Source organism: Rhinoraja longicauda, chromosome 5, assembly GCF_053455715.1.
Source record: "Rhinoraja longicauda isolate Sanriku21f chromosome 5, sRhiLon1.1, whole genome shotgun sequence".
NCBI classification, from domain to species: domain Eukaryota; kingdom Metazoa; phylum Chordata; class Chondrichthyes; order Rajiformes; family Arhynchobatidae; genus Rhinoraja; species Rhinoraja longicauda.
Genome location: NC_135957.1, coordinates 84,687,909 through 84,705,489, shown reverse-complemented (window position 1 = coordinate 84,705,489; position 17,581 = coordinate 84,687,909). Strand labels below are relative to the sequence as shown.

The 17,581-nt window shown below is 44.6% G+C and overlaps 1 protein-coding gene across 1 annotated transcript in view; it reads right to left on the bottom strand.

Annotated features, from left to right (window-relative positions):
* armc2 (armadillo repeat containing 2) overlaps window positions 1-17,581 on the bottom strand; it is a 93,032-nt gene that overhangs the window by 70,368 nt on the left and 5,083 nt on the right. Inside the window, exons 4-5 of the mRNA XM_078400255.1 lie at window positions 7,872-8,037; window positions 4,859-5,051 (exon numbers count right to left, since the gene is read on the bottom strand). Coding sequence (XP_078256381.1) covers window positions 4,859-5,051; window positions 7,872-8,037 — 359 coding nt within the window. The remainder of the gene's footprint in view (window positions 1-4,858; window positions 5,052-7,871; window positions 8,038-17,581) is intronic.

Genomic DNA, 17,581 nt, shown 5'->3' with positions numbered 1-17,581 from the left:
ATATTGACCCCCATTTATTCTTTTGGGAATTAAACATTTTTTTTTCTCTCATTCTTGGGCTGTGATCGTCAACAAATCGATGAGAGAGTCATAGAGCTATACAGTGCGGAACTAGGCCCTTCAGTCCAACGTGCCCACACCGTCCAACTGGTGAGCACACAGCAACACTTTTCACTGTACCCCGGTATACGTGACAATAAACTAAACTAATCTACACTAGTCCCACCTGCCTGAGTTTGGCCCTTATCCTTCCAAACTTATAGAAACATAGAAAATAGGTGCAGGAGTAGGCCATTCGGCCCTTCGAGCCTGCACCGCCATTCAATATGATCATGCCTGATCATCCAACTCAGTATCCCGTACCTGCCTTCTCTCCATACCCCCTGATCCCTTTAGCCACAAGGGCCACATCTAACTCCCTCTTAAATAAAGCCAATGAACTGGCCTCAACTGCCTTCTGTGGCAGAGAATTCCACAGATTCACCACTCTCTGTGTGAAAAAAACCTTTCTCATCTCGGTCCTAAAAGACTTCCCCCTTATCCTTAAACTGTGACCCCTTGTTCTGGACTTCCCCAACATCGGGAACAATCTTCCCGCATCTAGCCTGTCCAACCCCTTAAGAATTTTGTACGTTTCTATAAGATCCCCCCTCAATCTTCTAAATTCCAGCGAGTACAAGCCGAGTCTTTCTTCATATGAAAGTCCTGCCATCCCAGGAATCAACCTTCTCTGTACTCCCTCTATGGCAAGAATGTCTTTCCATGTCTTTCATTTATACTATCCATGTACCTGTCTAAATATTTCTGAAACGTTACGATATTACCTGGCAACATACACGAGCATGGCAGCAGATAGCAACTGCGATCATGTAAATGAAACATATTGACATTCGTGACTAGCGATGCACTCCACAGATCGGTGCTGGGCCCTTTCAGTCTGTGGTATATATAATGACTTTTAGATGCAAATGTAGGGGAAGGAATTTGTAGATTTGTGGCGGACATGAAAATGTAATAATGTTGTGGGATAGCTTCCACCCCAACCCCCGCTCCCATCAAGGTACAGAGAGCAGAATTCTTCCCAGCTGTCATCAGGCAACTGAACCATCCTACCAGCAAATAGAGAGCGATCCAGAGATAACATCTACCTCATTGAAAACCCTCGGACTATCTTTATTCAGACATTAATGACAATAGACAATAGGTGCAGGAGGAGGCCATTCGGCCCTACGAGCCAGCACCGCCATTCAATGTGATCATGGCTGATCATTCTCAATCAGTACCCCGTTCCTGCCTTCTCCCCATACCCCCTGACTCCGCTATCCTTAAGAGCTCTATCTAGCTCTCTCTTGAATGCATTCAGAGAATTGGCCTCCACTGCCTTCTGAGGCAGAGAATTCCACAGATTCACAACTCTCTGACTGAAAAAGTTTTTCCTCATCTCAGTTCTAAATGGCCTACCCGTAATGGCCTAATGGACTCCAAATCTCTGCTCATATGATGAATACAACATATATTAACGATTTAGACGAGGGAATTAAATGTGTCATCTCCATGTTTGCGGATGACACAAAGCTGGGTGGCAGTGTGAGCTGCGAGGAGGATGCTATGAGGCTGCAGGGTGACTTGAATAGATTGGGTGAGTGGGCAGATGCACGGTAGATGCAGTATAATGTGGATAAATGTGAGGTTATCCACTTTGGTGACAAGAACAAGAAGGAAGTTTATTCTCTGAATGGTGACCGATTAGGAAAAGGGGACGTACAACGAGATCTGGGTGTCCTAGTGCATCAGTCACTGAAAGTAAGCATGCAGGTACAGCAGGCAGTGAAGAAAGCTCATGTCATGTTGGCCTTCACAACGAGAGGATTTGAGTATAGGAGCAAGGAAGTCCTACTGCAGTTGTACAGGGCCCTAGTGAGACCGCACCTGGGGTATTGTGTGCAGTTTTGGTCTCCTAATTTGAGAAAGGACATTCTTGCTATTGAGGAAGTGCAGCGTAGATTCACCAGGTTAATTCCTGGCAGGACTGACATATGATGAAAGAATGGATCAATCGTGGCTGATCTCTGCCTCCTAATCCCAATTTCCCGCCTTCTCCCCATATCCCTTCGTACCAGTTCTAATCAAGAATTTGTCCATCTCTGCCTTAAAAATACCCACTGACTTGACCTCCACGGCCCTCTGTGGCAATGAGTTCCACAGATTAACTACCCTCTGACTAAAGAAGTTCCTCCTGATCTCCTTTCTAAAAGAGCGCCCTTTAATTCTGAGGCTGTGACCTCTGGTCCTAGACTCTCCCACCAGTGGAAACATCCTCTCCACATCCACTCTATCCAGGCCTTTCATTATTCTGTAAGTTTCAATGAGGTCCCCTCTCAACCTTCTAAACTCCAGCGAGTACAGGCCCAGTGCTGTCAAACGCTCATCATATGCTAACCCACTCATTCCTGGAACAATTCTTGTAAACCTCCTCTGGACCCTATCCAGAGCCAGCACATACTTCCTCGGAAGGGTCTCGACCCGAAACGTCACCCATTCCTTCTCTCCTGAGATGCTGCCTGACCCGCTGAGTTACTCCAGCATTTTGTGAATAAATACCTTTGATTTGTACCAGCATCTGCAGTTATCTTCTTATACATACTTCCTCAGATACGGGGCCCACATTTGCTCACAATACTCCAAATGTAGCCTGACCAGTGCCTTATGGAGCCTCAGCATTAGACAATAATAATAATAATAATAATATTCATTTATTGTCATTGCAACGAGTACAACGAAATTAAAAAATAGCCAATCCTGACGGTGCGTACAAACATATATGCAATAAATGCAAAAACAAATAAATACATAAATACAATTAAATACAATTATATTAAGTACAAGATTTTTTAACGGTGTTGCCTAGTGCAAAGGTAGTGTTCAGTTCTCGTATGGCCCTGGGGTAAAAACTGTTCTTAAGTCTGTTTGTTCGGGATTTGATCGACAATAGACAATAGACAATATACAATAGACAATAGGTGCAGGAGGAGGCCATTCGGCCCTTTGAGCCTGCACCGCCATTCAATGTGATCATGGCTGATTATTCTCAATCAGTACCCCGCTCCTACCTCCTCCCCGTACCCCCTGACTCTGCTATCCTTAAGAGCTCTATCCAGCTCTCTCTTGATTGCATTCAGAGAATTGGCCTCCACTGCCTTCTGAGGCAGAGAATTCCACAGATTCACAACTCCCTGACTGAAAAAGTTTTTCCTCGTCTCAGTTCTAAATGGCCTACCATCTATTCTTAAACTGTGCCCCCTTGTTCTGGACTCCCCCAACATTGGGAACATGTTTCCTGCCTCTAACGTGTCCAACCCTTTAATAATCTTATACGTTTCTGTTTTTGTATTCCAGTCCTCTTGATAATAAATACTAGCAATGAATTTGCCTTCCTTACTATGTAATATCTCCTGACCTCCGCTCCATCACATCCCCCCCCACCCCCCCCACCCCCGTCCTATTTGTTTAGTTTAGTTAAGATTTACAGTGTGGAAACAGACCCTTCGGCCCGTCGAGTCCGTACCGACCAACGTCCAGGTTGTGTAGGATAGAACCCGACAATGTGTGTAGGGTTCTATCCTACACACTATCCTAGAGAGTGTCAGAGGACAAATTCAGTCAGAATATTATCAACACTGCCACGAGACATCTTCCATTTTCCACAAAAAGATAAAGGGGATTTGAGTATAGGAGCAGGGAGGTTCTGCTGCAGTTGTACAGGGCATTGGTGAGACCACACCTGGAGTATTGCATACAGTTTTGGTCTCCTAATTTGAGGAAAGACATTTTTGCCATAGAGGGAGTACAGAGAAGGTTCACCAGATTGATTCCTGGGATGGCAGGACTTTCATAAGAAGAAAGACTGGATAGACTCGGCTTGAACTCGCTGGAATTTAGAAGATTGAGGGGGGATCTTATAGAAACTTACAAAATTCTTAAGGGGTTGGACAGGCTAGATGCAGGAAGATTGTTCCCGATGTTGGGGAAGTCCAGAACAAGGGGTCACAGTTTAAGGATAAGGGGGAAGTCTTTTAGGACCGAGATGAGAAAGTTTTTTTTCACACAGAGAGTGGTGAATCTGTGGAATTCTCTGCCACAGAAGGTAGTTGAGGCCAGTTCATTGGCTATATTTAAGAGGGAGTTAGATGTGGCCCTTGTGGCTAAAGGGATCAGGGGGTATGGAGAGAAGGCAGGTACGGGATACTGAGTTGGATGATCAGCCATGATCATATTGAATGGCGGTGCAGGCTCGAAGGACCGAATGGCCTACTCCTGCACCTATTTTCTATGTTTCTATGTTAAAAATTGTTAAAACCACAGTTTACAACATTTTACTCATTTGCAAAAGGAACATTGTCAACAATCAACAAGAATAAGGAGATCAAGAAACAAAATGATTTAAGTTAATATTCCTGATATGTTTGATTCAGCAGCGTGGAAACAGGCCCTTCATCCCAACGCATACAAGTCAACCAACATGCCCCATGTACACCAGTCCCACCTGCCTGCGTTTTGCTCATATCGCTCAAAACATGTCCTGTTGATGTAGCAGTTCAAATGTTTCTTAAACGTTGTGATAGTACCTGCCTCAACTACCTCCTCCGGCAGCTCGTTCCATACACCTACCCACCTTTGTGTAAAAAAGTTGGCCCTCAGGTTCCTATTAAATCTTTACCCCCACCCCCCCCTCACCTTAAACCGATGTTCCCCAGGTACTTTAGAAAATAAATATCAATTCATTTCCAAATGCATTAGTTGGTTGGGTGCTTTATAAATAATTGGAACTTCAACCATAATATTTGGATCAAAGAAGTACCTCTCAAGACTATTCTGTGGTGAAAGTGAGCTGGAATGCTCCATAATCCTGTCAGGCATCATATCTTCTCCCTCACATTGCCTGCTTCCAGTTGCTAAGATATCTGTGTTCAATTGCGATGAGGCAGATTTATCAGCATCGTATGAGGAGCTTTTATTGCTGAGGGATCCATCTGAATGTAACTTCTTTATAACTATAAGTAAAGCATAAAACTCTGCGTTATTTAGTGCAAGGCTACAAGGAGGGCATTGCATTGACGAGTCAAGATTCAAGCGTAGAAGCAAGGAACTGCAGACGCTGTTTTTTTACCAAAGGTACAAACAAAGTGCTGGGGTAACTCAGCGGGTCAAGCAGCATCGCTGGAGGTAAAGGATAGGTGACGTTTCAGGTCGGGACCCTTCTTCAGACTGAAAGTATTGGGGGGGGGGAAGGGGGTGAAGAGTTGGAGGCGGAAAAAGACCAGGACTAATCAGGACTGGCAAACAAATGACCTCAGGCGCCCTGGATGGGCCCATGGTTGGCGAGGGAAGGTGTGAACTCAGGAGGGACACAATGTGAAATGTGGAACTGGTTAAACGACTAGGGTGGAGGAAGGGGCAAGGTGGGGGAGGAGAGTGTTTACTAATACTCAAGAGTATTTGATTGTCATTTGTCCTGAAACAGAGCAATTAAATTTTTACTTCACAAATTCATAAGATCATGTTATAGGAGAAGAATTAGGCCATTCGGCCCATGGATTTATTAAACCGAATAAATGAGAATGTTGAACAATGAGTGTGGTTCTTTTCAACAATGAAAAGAAATTACCACTCACTTAAAACTGAGAGTGGCAATATCTGAAAAAATATACAATAACAGTAATAAGAGAGCTTTTTAAAATAATCTATATTACACAAGATAGTTGAGTGTTAAACTTGCAAATGAGTCAGTAAAAGCGATCTCACTTTGAACCAGAAATTTAAATTTCAAGATTGCAGGATATCAAGATTTGCACATCTGAGTTAATATTTATATTAAACACAGTCTGAGGAAGGGTCCCGATCCAAAACGTCACCTATCCATGTTCTCCAGAGATGCTGCCTGACCCGCTGAGTTACTCCAGCACTCTGTGAAACATCACCTATCCATGTTCTCCAGAGATGCTGCCTGACCCGCTGAGTTACTCCAGCACTTTTGTGTCTTTTTTTTGTAAACCAACATCTGCAGTTCCTTGTTTCTGCTCTTCCATTTTATTTTAGTTATTTGCAAACAGCACATATTATCAAAACTTAGAATATTGTTGTCAGTAGGCTGAAGAGCACACTACTCCTGACTTGAGGTGACAAGCACGAGGAGTGCCAATTCAACAGAATAGTTAAACTCTCAGGATAGAAGCAACTAACATTGTGGAGAAGGTCTTGTGATAAAGTAAAACTGAGGTGAGAAGAGAGTTGTGAATCTGTGGAATTCTCTGCCACAGAAAGCAGTGGAGGCCAATTCACTGGATGAATTTAAAAGAGAGATAGATAGAGCTCTAGGGGCTAGCGGAATCAAGGGATATGGGGAGAAGGCATGCACAGGTTACTGATTGTGGATGATCAGCCAAGATCACAATGAATGGCAGTGCTGGCTCAAAGGTCCAAATGGCCTCCTCCTGCACCTATTTTCTATGTTTCTATGTTTCTATGAGTGAAGACTGGGATGGAATAGGAGACCAAGGATTCGGGCCAGCACAGTGGCGCTGCGATAGAGTTGCTGCCAGAGATCTGGGTTCCATCCTGACTATGGATGATGGCTGTACGGAGTTTGTACGTTCTCCCTGTGACCACGTTGTTCTTTTCTGGGTGTGCTCCGGTTTCCTCAAACACTCCAATGACGCAAGGGTTTATAGGTTTATTGGCTTCGGTAAAATTGCAAATTGGCCCAAGTGTGGAGGATAGTGCTTGTGTATGGGGTGATCACTGGTCACGGCGGACATGCTGGGCTGAAAGCCCCGTTTCCCTGCTGTATCTCTAAAGTCTAAACATAGATAGAAACATAGAAAATAGGTGCAAGAGGAGGCCATTTGGCCCTTCGAGCCAGCACCGACATTCATTGTGATCATGGCTGATCATCCACAATCAGTAACCCGTGCCTGCCTTCTCCCCATATCCCTTGATTCCACTAGCCCCTAGAGCTCTATCTAACTCTCTTTTAAATTCATCCATTGAATTGGCCTCCACTGCCTTCTGCGGCAGAGAATTCCGCAAATTCACAACTCTCTGGGTGAAAAAGTTTCTTCTCACCTCAGTTTTAAATGGCCTCCCCTTTATTCTTAGACTGTGGCCCCTGGTTCTGGATTCCCCCAACATTGGGAACATTTTTCCTGCATCTAGCTTGTCCAGTCCTTTTTTAATTTTATACGTCTCTATAAGATCCCCTCTCATCCTTCTAAACTCCAGTGAATACAAGCCCAGTCTTTCTATTCTTTCATCATATGACAGTCCCACCATCCCGGGGATTAACCTTAACCTACGCTGCACTGCCTCAATAGCAAGGATGTCCTTCCTCAAATTAGGAGACCAAATCTGCACACAATACTCCAGATGTAGTCTGACCAGGTATGGTCTTACCAGAGGAGTACAGTTACAAAACTACAAGGGGCCACAGTTTAAGAATAAGGGGTAGGCCATTTAGAACTGAGATGAGGAAAAACTTTTTCAGTCAGAGTTGTGAATCTGTGGAATTCTCTGCCTCAGAAGGCAATGGGGGCCAATTCTCTGAATGCATTCAAGAGAGAGCTAGATAGAGCTTTTAAGGTTAGCGGAGTCAGGGGGTATGGGGAGAAGGCAGGAACGGGGTACTGATTGAGAATGATCAGCCATGATCACATTGAATGGTGGTGATGGCTTGAAGGGCCGAATGGCCTCCTCCTGCACCTATTGTCTATTGTCTACTTCAGAATTTCAGTAACAAAACTATTTTTACTTTTTTCCAAGAATCAAAAAGGAACAATGAATAACCCAACTGGGCGTAAATATTTTGAGCTACTTACTTTCTTCGGGATGACTCGCTTTGTCAGGCAGAAGATTTCCCTGGGAAGTTACTTTAAACAGTCGGGCACGAGCACTGCTTACTCTTTTAATCTCGATTGGGTCCAGTGGCGGTTTCGGAATGGGAGCCTGTTCATCTTTACATGAAGTGGTAGCAATTTTTGGTTTCTGATCCAGAGAAAAACAAAGTCCAGAATTTAAACAACATTTTGACAAGTTAATACGCCGAGTCCAATCCAAATCATTGATCACCCTAGTTCACACTAGTTCTATGTCATCCTATTTTCCCTGCACATGACGTACAATTCACGTGGGCCCAATTAACCTATCGGCCCGCACGTCTTTGGGATGTGGGAGGGAATTCACGTGCTCACAGGGAGAACGAGCAAACTGAGTAGGGAAAAAAACCTGCAGATGCTGGTTTAAATCGAAGGTAGCCACAAAATGCTGGAGTAACTCGGCGGGTCAGGCAGCATCTCGGGAGAGAAGGAATGGGTGAGGTTTCGGGTCGAGACCCTTCTTCAGACTCAAGTCTCGAGAAGGGTCTCGACCCGAAAAGTCACCCATTCCTTCTCTCCCGAGATGCTGCCTGACCTGCTGAGTTACTCCAGCATTTGTGTCTACATGCAAACTGAGTTTGAGTTTGAGTTTAGTTTATTGTAACATAGAAACATAGAAACATAGAAAACAGGTGCAGGAGTAGGCCATTCAGCCCTTCGAGCCTGCACCGCCATTCAATATGATCATGGCTGATCATCCAACTCAGTATCCCGTACCTGCCTTCTCTCCATACCCCCTGATCCCTTTAGCCACAAGGGCCACATCTAACTCCCTCTTAAATATAGCCAATGAACTGGCCTCAACTACCTTCTGTGGCAGAGAATTCCACAGATTCACCACTCTCTGTGTGAAAAAAAACTTTCTCATCTCGGTCCTAAAAGACTTCCCCCTTATCCTTAAACTGTGACCCCTTGTTCTAGACTTCCCCAACATCGGGAACAATCTTCCTGCATCTAGCCGGTCCAACCCCTTAAGAATTTTGTAAGTTTCTATAAGATCCCCCCTCAATCTTCTAAATGCCAGCGAGTACAAGCTGAGTCTATCCAATCTTTCTTCATATGAAAGTCCTGCCATCCCAGGAATCAATCTGGTGAACCTTCTCTGTACTCCCTCCATGGCAAGAAAGTCTTTCCTCAGATTAGGAGACCAAAACTGTACACAATACTCCAGGTGTGGTCTCACCAATGCACATGTACAGTGAAAAGCTTTTCTTGCGTGCTAACCAGTCAGCAGAAAGACCATACGGGGAGTGCAATACGCATACACAGGAGTTATGTGTTCACCCATAACTATACCCTTACTACACAATCTAAATGCTACATTATTGGTGACCAATGTTTCACTGAATATTCCAATGTTAAATATTGTACACTGTGATATCTTGAGCTCAGACACAGAATAACAAGTTAACTCACTGCTGACCGGAACATGACTGCACAGCTGTATTGTGGTTTATTCAATCATTTACAATCCTCCAACCAAAGGTGGCGCTATTACAACTCCTGCCACCCTAATACACTAACTTGTGTACCTTCTTGTACCATTTCTGGTTCATCTGGTACCTGTACTTGAGTGGTAACCCAATTATCTGACTCGTCTAATTGGTCTGATTTCAATCCTGTCTGTGCTTGCATAGGCATGACATGGTCAATGTGTACTTTTCTCACCTTTCCACTTCCAAACATCTTGACCAAGTATGTCCGTGGTCCGCACTTTCTCACTACTCTTCCAGGTAACCACTTCACCCACTTGTGATGATGGTTTTTCCTTTACTATACTTCCATCATGATATGCTTTTTGTTTCTCCTGTTTCTCTTCTACGGTTTGAGCCAAGTTTGGTTTCAACAGTGAAAACCTTGTTCTGGGTTTTCTTTTCAAGAACAGTTCAGCTGGTGTTTGACCAGTAGTGGTGTGAGGTGTGTTTCGATATGTAATCAGAAGTGTAGCCAGTTTGTGAAACAAAGACAACTGTCTTTTCTTTGGATTTGGATCCAGCAGTTGTTTGACTAATGTCCACTTCACAATTTGCACTGTGCGTTCTGCTGCTCCATTGGACGCGGGATGGTATGGAGCTACTCTAGTGTGTTTTACAGCATTCCCTTTCATGAATTGTGCAAACTCTTGTGAACAGAATTGTGGTCCGTTATCAGACACAATTTCCTCTGGAAATCCATAGGATGCAAACAACCCTCGCAAAATGTCTATGGTTTTGCTGGATGTCGTTTTTTTCATCGAAAACACCTCAACCCACTTGGAGTGACTATCAATCGCAATGAACAATGAACAATTGTTGTCCATCTAACTCTGCAAAGTCAATGTGTAATCTTTGCCACACTCTAACCGGCCATTTCCATGGCTGTAGCAGTACTGTGGGTGGATTCTTTCCAACTGCTTGACATGTGCTACACTCTTTCACCATTTGTTCTATATCCTTATCTAGACCTGGCCACCATAGATAGCTTCTAGCTAGACTCTTTGTTAGACACATTCCCAAATGCTGATCATGAAGATCTTCTAGCAATTTTACTCCATATTTTTCCGGTATTACAACTCTCGCTCCCCACATGACACAACCTTGGTCTACTGAGAGTTCGTTCCTACGTACAAAGAATGGTTTCAGTTCTGCCTCTGAATTCGGCAATTTGTTTGGCCATCCATTTGTAATATATTCCTGCACTCTTGACAAAAATCTGTCAGTGCGAGTAGCCTTCCGAATGTCTCCTGATGTGATAGGTAACTCATCTACATGAGAGAAGTAAAACAAGTCCTCTCTGTTTGGGGTAACCTCCGATTCCAAAGGTGATCTAGACATGGCATCAGCATTGCTGTGCTCTGCTGCCTTACGTTACTGAATGTCATACTGGTATGCAGACAATATCAATGCCCATCTTTGCATTCTGGCTGCTACCAGAGTTGGTATGTGTGCTTTTGGATTTAGGATCACTGTCAATGGCTGATGATCTGTCTCGATTACAAACCTTCTACCATACAAGTATTTGTGAAACCTTCCAACGGCAAAAGTTAATGCAAGAGCCTCTCGCTCTATTTGCGCATAATTTCTCTCACTGGCATTGAGTGTTCTAGACGCAAATGCTATTGGCCTTTATTCTCCATTTTCTAACACATGAGAGATCACATCACCAACACCGTATGGTGAAGCATCACATGCTAACTTCATCGGCTTATTGACATCGTAATGAACAAGCATTGAACTCTCTGCCAACTGAGCTTTACATGACTTGAAAGCTTGATCACATTTACGTGTCCACTTTCATGGTACATCTTTTCTCATAAGCTCATTCAAGGGATGTAAACAGGTGGACAGATTTGGCACAAACTTCCCATAATAATGCACTAATCCTAAAAAGGACCGGATCTCAGATATGTTTCTGGCAGTGGGCGCATTTTTGATCGCATCAACCTTACCCTTGGTGGGATGTAGACTATCCTTGTCTATCTTATGACCCAAGTACTCTACCGAGTTTTGAAAGAACTCACACTTCTGTGCCTTCACTCGAACACTGTGTGTTTCAAGTAGTTTGAGTACCACTTCCAACCTTTCATCATGTGTCTGCCTGTCAGGGGCTGCGATGAGGATGTCATTCAAGTAACACACCACACCTTCAATTCCCTCTAGAATTTGTGTCATTACCCCTTGAAACATCCCTGGGGCTGATGATATACCAAATGGAAGCCTATTGAACTGAAACAATCCCAAATGCGTGTTAATAGTTAGCTTGGATTTAGATTCGTCATCTACACCTAACAGCAAGTAGGCATTTGTCAAGTCCATTTTTGTGAAGACTTGACCACCTGTGAGGGTGCTAAACAAATCCTCTGCCGTTGGTAGGATATCTGGTCTGCTATCTTCAAATACCTGGTTTACGGTCACCTTATAATCCCCACACAGTCTAACACTACCATCAGGTTTAGGTACAACTACAATGGGTGTTGCCCATTCACTACGTTCTCTGCCTGTTGCTCCTTATACCTAACTGGTACATGTACGCATCCTAACACTGGAATCTTCTCTCCAGAGTAACCACGTAGCTCGATTCGCTTCGCTTCCAAAGGAATTTGACTCAGCTTCTCCCGATACACCAATTCTGGAATCACGCTCACAGATGCTCCTGTGTCGACTTCCATGCTAACATGAGCTCCATTCAACTGGACTTGCACGGACACATTCTTTGTCTTCCGGTTTACTAGCTCATTGCTGCAGATGGTGTATATATCGAGAAGCTCTTCCTCTGCCTGCAGTTGATCCACAGAATGCAGCTTACTTGTTGTTGAACCTTTTTTCTGCTTAGCCTTTCGACAAGCCTTCGCTAGGTGTCCCATCTTGTGACACGAGTAGCACTTTGCCTTGAAGAACGGACAAGACTGTGCTAGATGTGAGCCCAAACAGCGATAGCATGACTTTGCAGTCGTCTTGCTACCTTTCCATGGATAACGATTCTCTGACGTCTTTGTCGACTTATCCGTCTTTAGTTTGCTGGACTGCAGCTTGTTCAACTCGTCCACTGGTCGTCTAGAAGTTGTCCTAACTTCTCTAGAACCCCTTTCTGCCATATCCATTGACAAAGCAGTTTTACAAGCTGTTTCAAAGGTCAGGTCATACACTGTCATCAGCTTACTTCGGATCCGCTCACTTCTCAGTCCACACACGAAACGGTCTCTTAACGCCTGGTCTTGGAAATTTCCCAAATTACAATGAATTGATAACCTCTTGAGCGTCACGATAAAATTACTAATATCCTCCTCTGGAAGTTGGCATCTCGTTCCAAAACGATAGCTTTCAGCTATTTCTAAGGGCTTAGGGTCATAATGTTCTGTTAACTTCTTCAGAATAACCTTCAAAGGCGTGTCCTTTGGTTTGGCTGGAGCTAATAAATTCTTTACTGTATCATGAACATCGGGACCCATTTCAGTGAGAAAAATTGCTCTTTTCCTAGTTTGAGTTGCTAGTTTGAGCTCTGGCAGCGGCTTCGCCCGCCCCAAATCGCAGGGCTTGGGTCGGCCCGCTGCGGACCTTTCACCGTCCGGCGCGGCCTGAAATAGGCCGCGGGATTTTTCTCCGCCTGGCGGGGGCTTCAATGTCGGGAGCCCCGACCGCCCCAACGTGGCAACTTCAACAGCCTGACCGCGGGAGAAGACGGCAGGGGAAGAGAAAAGACATTCTGGCCTTCCATCACAGAGAGGAGGTGACTGGAGGAGACTCACTGTGATGGATGTTTCTTTTTTGTTTGTTTTGTGTTGGTTTGTGATAGTGTGTGTTATTGCTTATTTCTATTGCTCTTATTGTTGGACTGTGGGTGACGGAATTTCGTCCAAAAGACTTGTTTTTTTGGATGACAATAAAGGCTATTCTGATTCTGATTCTGATTCATTGAATCGTCTTGATTCTGCATCAGAAGCTTCTACTTCAGTGATGTTATTTGCAGCAAAAAACATCTCTAAATGTTCGATGTTCGCACTGAACGTTTCCCGGCTTTGCTGGAACTCACCCAATGTTCCGATATATCCACTGGGCATCGCCATTTTAGATTATTTTTTTTTTAACAGTCTCACAGAATTCAACTTTGTGACCCGATTTCCAGCTTTCCTTGACACCAAAAGTTATACAACCTTCTCCGTGCCTCGGTAGAATTCCTTATTTAGAAGGAATTCCTTATTTAGAATTTAGAAGGATGAGAGGAGATCTTATCGAAACGTATAAGATTATTAAGGGGTTGGACACGTTAGAGGCAGGAAACATGTTCCCAATGTTGGGGGAGTCCAGAACCAGGGGCCACAGTTTAAGAATAAGGGGTAGGCCATTTAGAACTGAGATGAGGAAAAACGTTTTCAGTCAGAGAGTTGTGAATCTGTGGAATTCTCTGCCTCAGAAGGCAGTGGAGGCCTATTCTCTGAATGCATTCAAGAGAGAGCTAGATAGAGCTCTTAAGGATAGCGGAGTCAGGGGGTATGGGGAGAAGGCAGGAACGGGGTACTGACTGAGAATGATCAGCCATGATCACATTGAAGGGCGGTGCTGGCTCGATTGTGTAATATCTACACAAACAAGTAAAGCTGGGGAATCGACGATCCCACCCTCGTCGCCAATTTGTGATATCTTGAGCTCAGACACAGAATAACAAGTTAACTCACTGCTGACCGGACGGTACATGACTGCCCAGCTGTACTGTGGTTTATTCAATCGTTTACAATCCTCCAACCAAAGGTGGCACTATTACATACACCTGATATATAATAATCCTTATTTCAAAACAGATGAGAGGGGCCACACAGTCCAACCCTGTTTCTTATGTTCCTTTAATTTTGGTGTGTTGTTTAGAGTCAGCAAGAGTGGCAAAGGAGATCAAGGGATGCACTCTTTAGACAATAGGTGCAGGAGTAGGCCATTCGGCCCTTCGAGCCAGCACCACCATTCAATGTGATCATGGCTGATCATTCTGAATCAGTACCCCGTTCCTGCCTTCTCCCCATACCCCCTGACTCTGCTATCCTTAAGAGCTCTATCCAGCTCTCTCTTGAATGCATTCAGCGAATTGGCCTCCACTGCCTTCTGAACAGTGAATTCCACAGATTTACAACTCTCTGACTGAAAAAGTTTTCCCTCATCTCCGTTCTAAATGGCCTACCCCTTATTCTTAAACTGTGGCCCCTGGTTCTGGGTCATACTACAGACAATACTGAATTGTTTGATCCAAGTATGTTTATATCCATTTTCTGCCTAATTTTCACAGGCCCTTGGAAATCTACTGTCAGTTAAGTTTAAGCAGCCTGTCTGTTGAACCGTTAGGGTTGCCAACTTTCTCACTCCCAAATGCGGGACAAGGTGACATCACTGCCCCGCGCCCCACGTGACCTCACCCAGCCAGCGGCCACGTGCTCCCGCTCCACCAATGGCGGCCGCCCGGGCCGGGAAGCGGGTTGCTACGCAACTTCTGTTAGGCGAACACATGCAGCCCCGTTTCCCGAACACACTCCGTTAGCCTACACTGTCCCGGCCGACAGCGGCCCCCGGGCCTAATACGGGACAAGGGCGGTCCCATACGGGACAAACCAATTTAGCCCAAAATACGGGATGTCCCAGCTAATACAGGACAGTTGGCGACACTATGTACCGTCGAAGCCATATTTTAATCTTACAAGAATGCATTCTGCCTCCTGAGATTGGGAATCATGCACGAAGCCTATTGATATTGAAAAGGGCAAGCAAAACACACAGTGCCGAAGGATCTCAGCAGGTCAGACAGGATCTCTGGAGGGGTTGGAAAGGGAACGTTTCCCTTCTTCACACTCATTCCCTCTTATCCATTCCCTCCACAGCTGCTGCCTGACCTGCTGAGTTACTCCAGCACTCTGTCTTACTCAAGAGTCCAAAGTCTGCAGTTCATTGTATTGACTTATAAAGGCGATGGGTTGAGTTTTAACTGAGTTGCAAATCTTGTGAAATTTGTGTGGGAGTCAATGTAAACTCCACATATTATGAGGATATTCTTTCATGGACAACATCACAAACGTTGGTCTAATTACTACATGTAAACATCCTCGATATAGGGCCTTAGGATCAATCTGTTCAGTTCTGGGCACCGTGTTATAGGAAAGATGTTGTCAAGCTGGAAAGGGTACAGAGAAGATTAACGAGGATGTTGCCATGACTCGAGGGCCTGAGCTACAGTGAGAAGTTGAGCTCTAATCCTTGGAGCGCAGGCGGCTCTTATAGAGGTGTATAAAATTATGAGAGGAATAGATTGGGTAAATGCGGAGTATTTTGCCCAGAGTAGGGGTATTAAGAACCAGAGAACATGTGAGGGGGGAAAGATTTAATGGGAACCTGGGGGGTAACTTTTTCACACAAAGGGTGGTGGATGTATAGCACGAGCTGCCAGAGGAGGCTGTTGGGGCAGCTACTATCTCAACCTTAAAGAAACTTTTAGACAGATACATGGATAGGATAGCTTTAGAGGTCTATGGGCCAAAGGTAGACAGGTAGTCAATTTCCCTCCTGGGATAAATAAAGATCTATCGTATCATATTGCATCGTATCGAGAGACTAGTGGAGATGAGACGAGTTGATTAGCATGGGCAACTTGGGCCTGTTTCCATGCTGAAATACTCCATGACTCTATTTACCAGTATGTTCCCTAGGCTAGCTACTTTCCGACTCAGATATGTTCCCTAGGCTAGCTACTAACAGACTCAGATATCTTAACGAGGACAGCATAGTGGAGTTGCAGGAGAGTTGCTGTCGTAGAGCCAGAGACCCGGATTCGATCCTGACTATGGGTGCTGTCTCTACGTAGTTTGCACATTCTCACCGTGACCACGTCGGTTTCCTCCGGGTGCTCCGGTTTCTTCCCATATCCCAAAGATGTGCAGGTTTGTACATTAATTGGTTTCTGTAAGTTGTCCCTAATGCGTCGGATAGAACTAATCATTGGTCGGCACGGACCTGCTGGGCCAAAGGGCCTGTTTCCACGCTGTATCTCTAAACTAAACTAAACTATATCGTGCCAAATGTTCCCTGTGCTGAGATAATTAAACTGGTGAAAATTATAGATGAAAAATCGATCCATTACAATATATTTTCCACCACTTCTGATAAGACGTTTTTCACAGCTTCATTACAAAATAATTGACAGAAAAGGACAGGTTAGACAGATTTGTTTGCTCTGGAACACCAGAGGTTGCGGGGAGAAGTATATGAAAATACGAGAGGCATAGATGGGGTAGACAGTCAGAATCTTCTCCCAGGATGGAAAAATCAAACACCAGAGGGCACAGCATTAAGGTGAGGAGCAAAGTTTGAAGGAGATGTGTGACAATAGACAATAGACAATAGGTGCAGGAGGAGGCCATTCGGCCCTTCAAGCCAGCACCGCCATTCAATGTGATCATGGCTGATCATTCTCAATCAGTACCCCGTTCCTGCCTTCTCCCCATACCCCCTGACTCTGCTATCCTTAAGAGCTCTATCTAGCTCTCTCTTGAATGCATTCAGAGAATTGGCCTCAGAAGGCAGTGATTTCTACAGATTCACAACTCTCTGACTGAAAAAGTTTTTCCTCATCTCAGCTCTAAATGGCCTACCCCTTATTCTTAAACTGTGGCCCCTTGTTCTGAACTCCCCCAACATTGGGAACATGTTTCCTGCCTCTAACGTGTCCAACCCCTTAATAATCTTATACGTTTCGTGATACGTTATACGTGGGGCAAGTTTTTTTACCTAGGGAATGATAGGTGCCTGGAACACGCTGCTGGAGGTGGTACGTGAAGGCAGATACCACAGTGACATTTAAGAGACTTTTGGATAGGCATATGGATAGGCAGGGAATGGAGGGATATGGATTACATGCAGGTAGATAAGTGATGATCTTGGCAACCTGTTCGGCACAGACATTGTGGGCCGAAGGGAGTATTCTTGTGCTGTCATGATCTATAGACACAAAATGCTGGAGTAACTCAGCGGGTCAGGCAGCATCTGTGGAGAACATGGATAGGTGACGTTTCACAGAGTGCTGGAGTAACTCAGCAAGTCAGACAGCATCTCTGGAGAACATGGAATGGTGACATTTCACAGTGCTGGCTCGAAGGGCCGAATGGCCTCCTCCTGCACCTATTTTCTATCTCTGGAGAACATGGA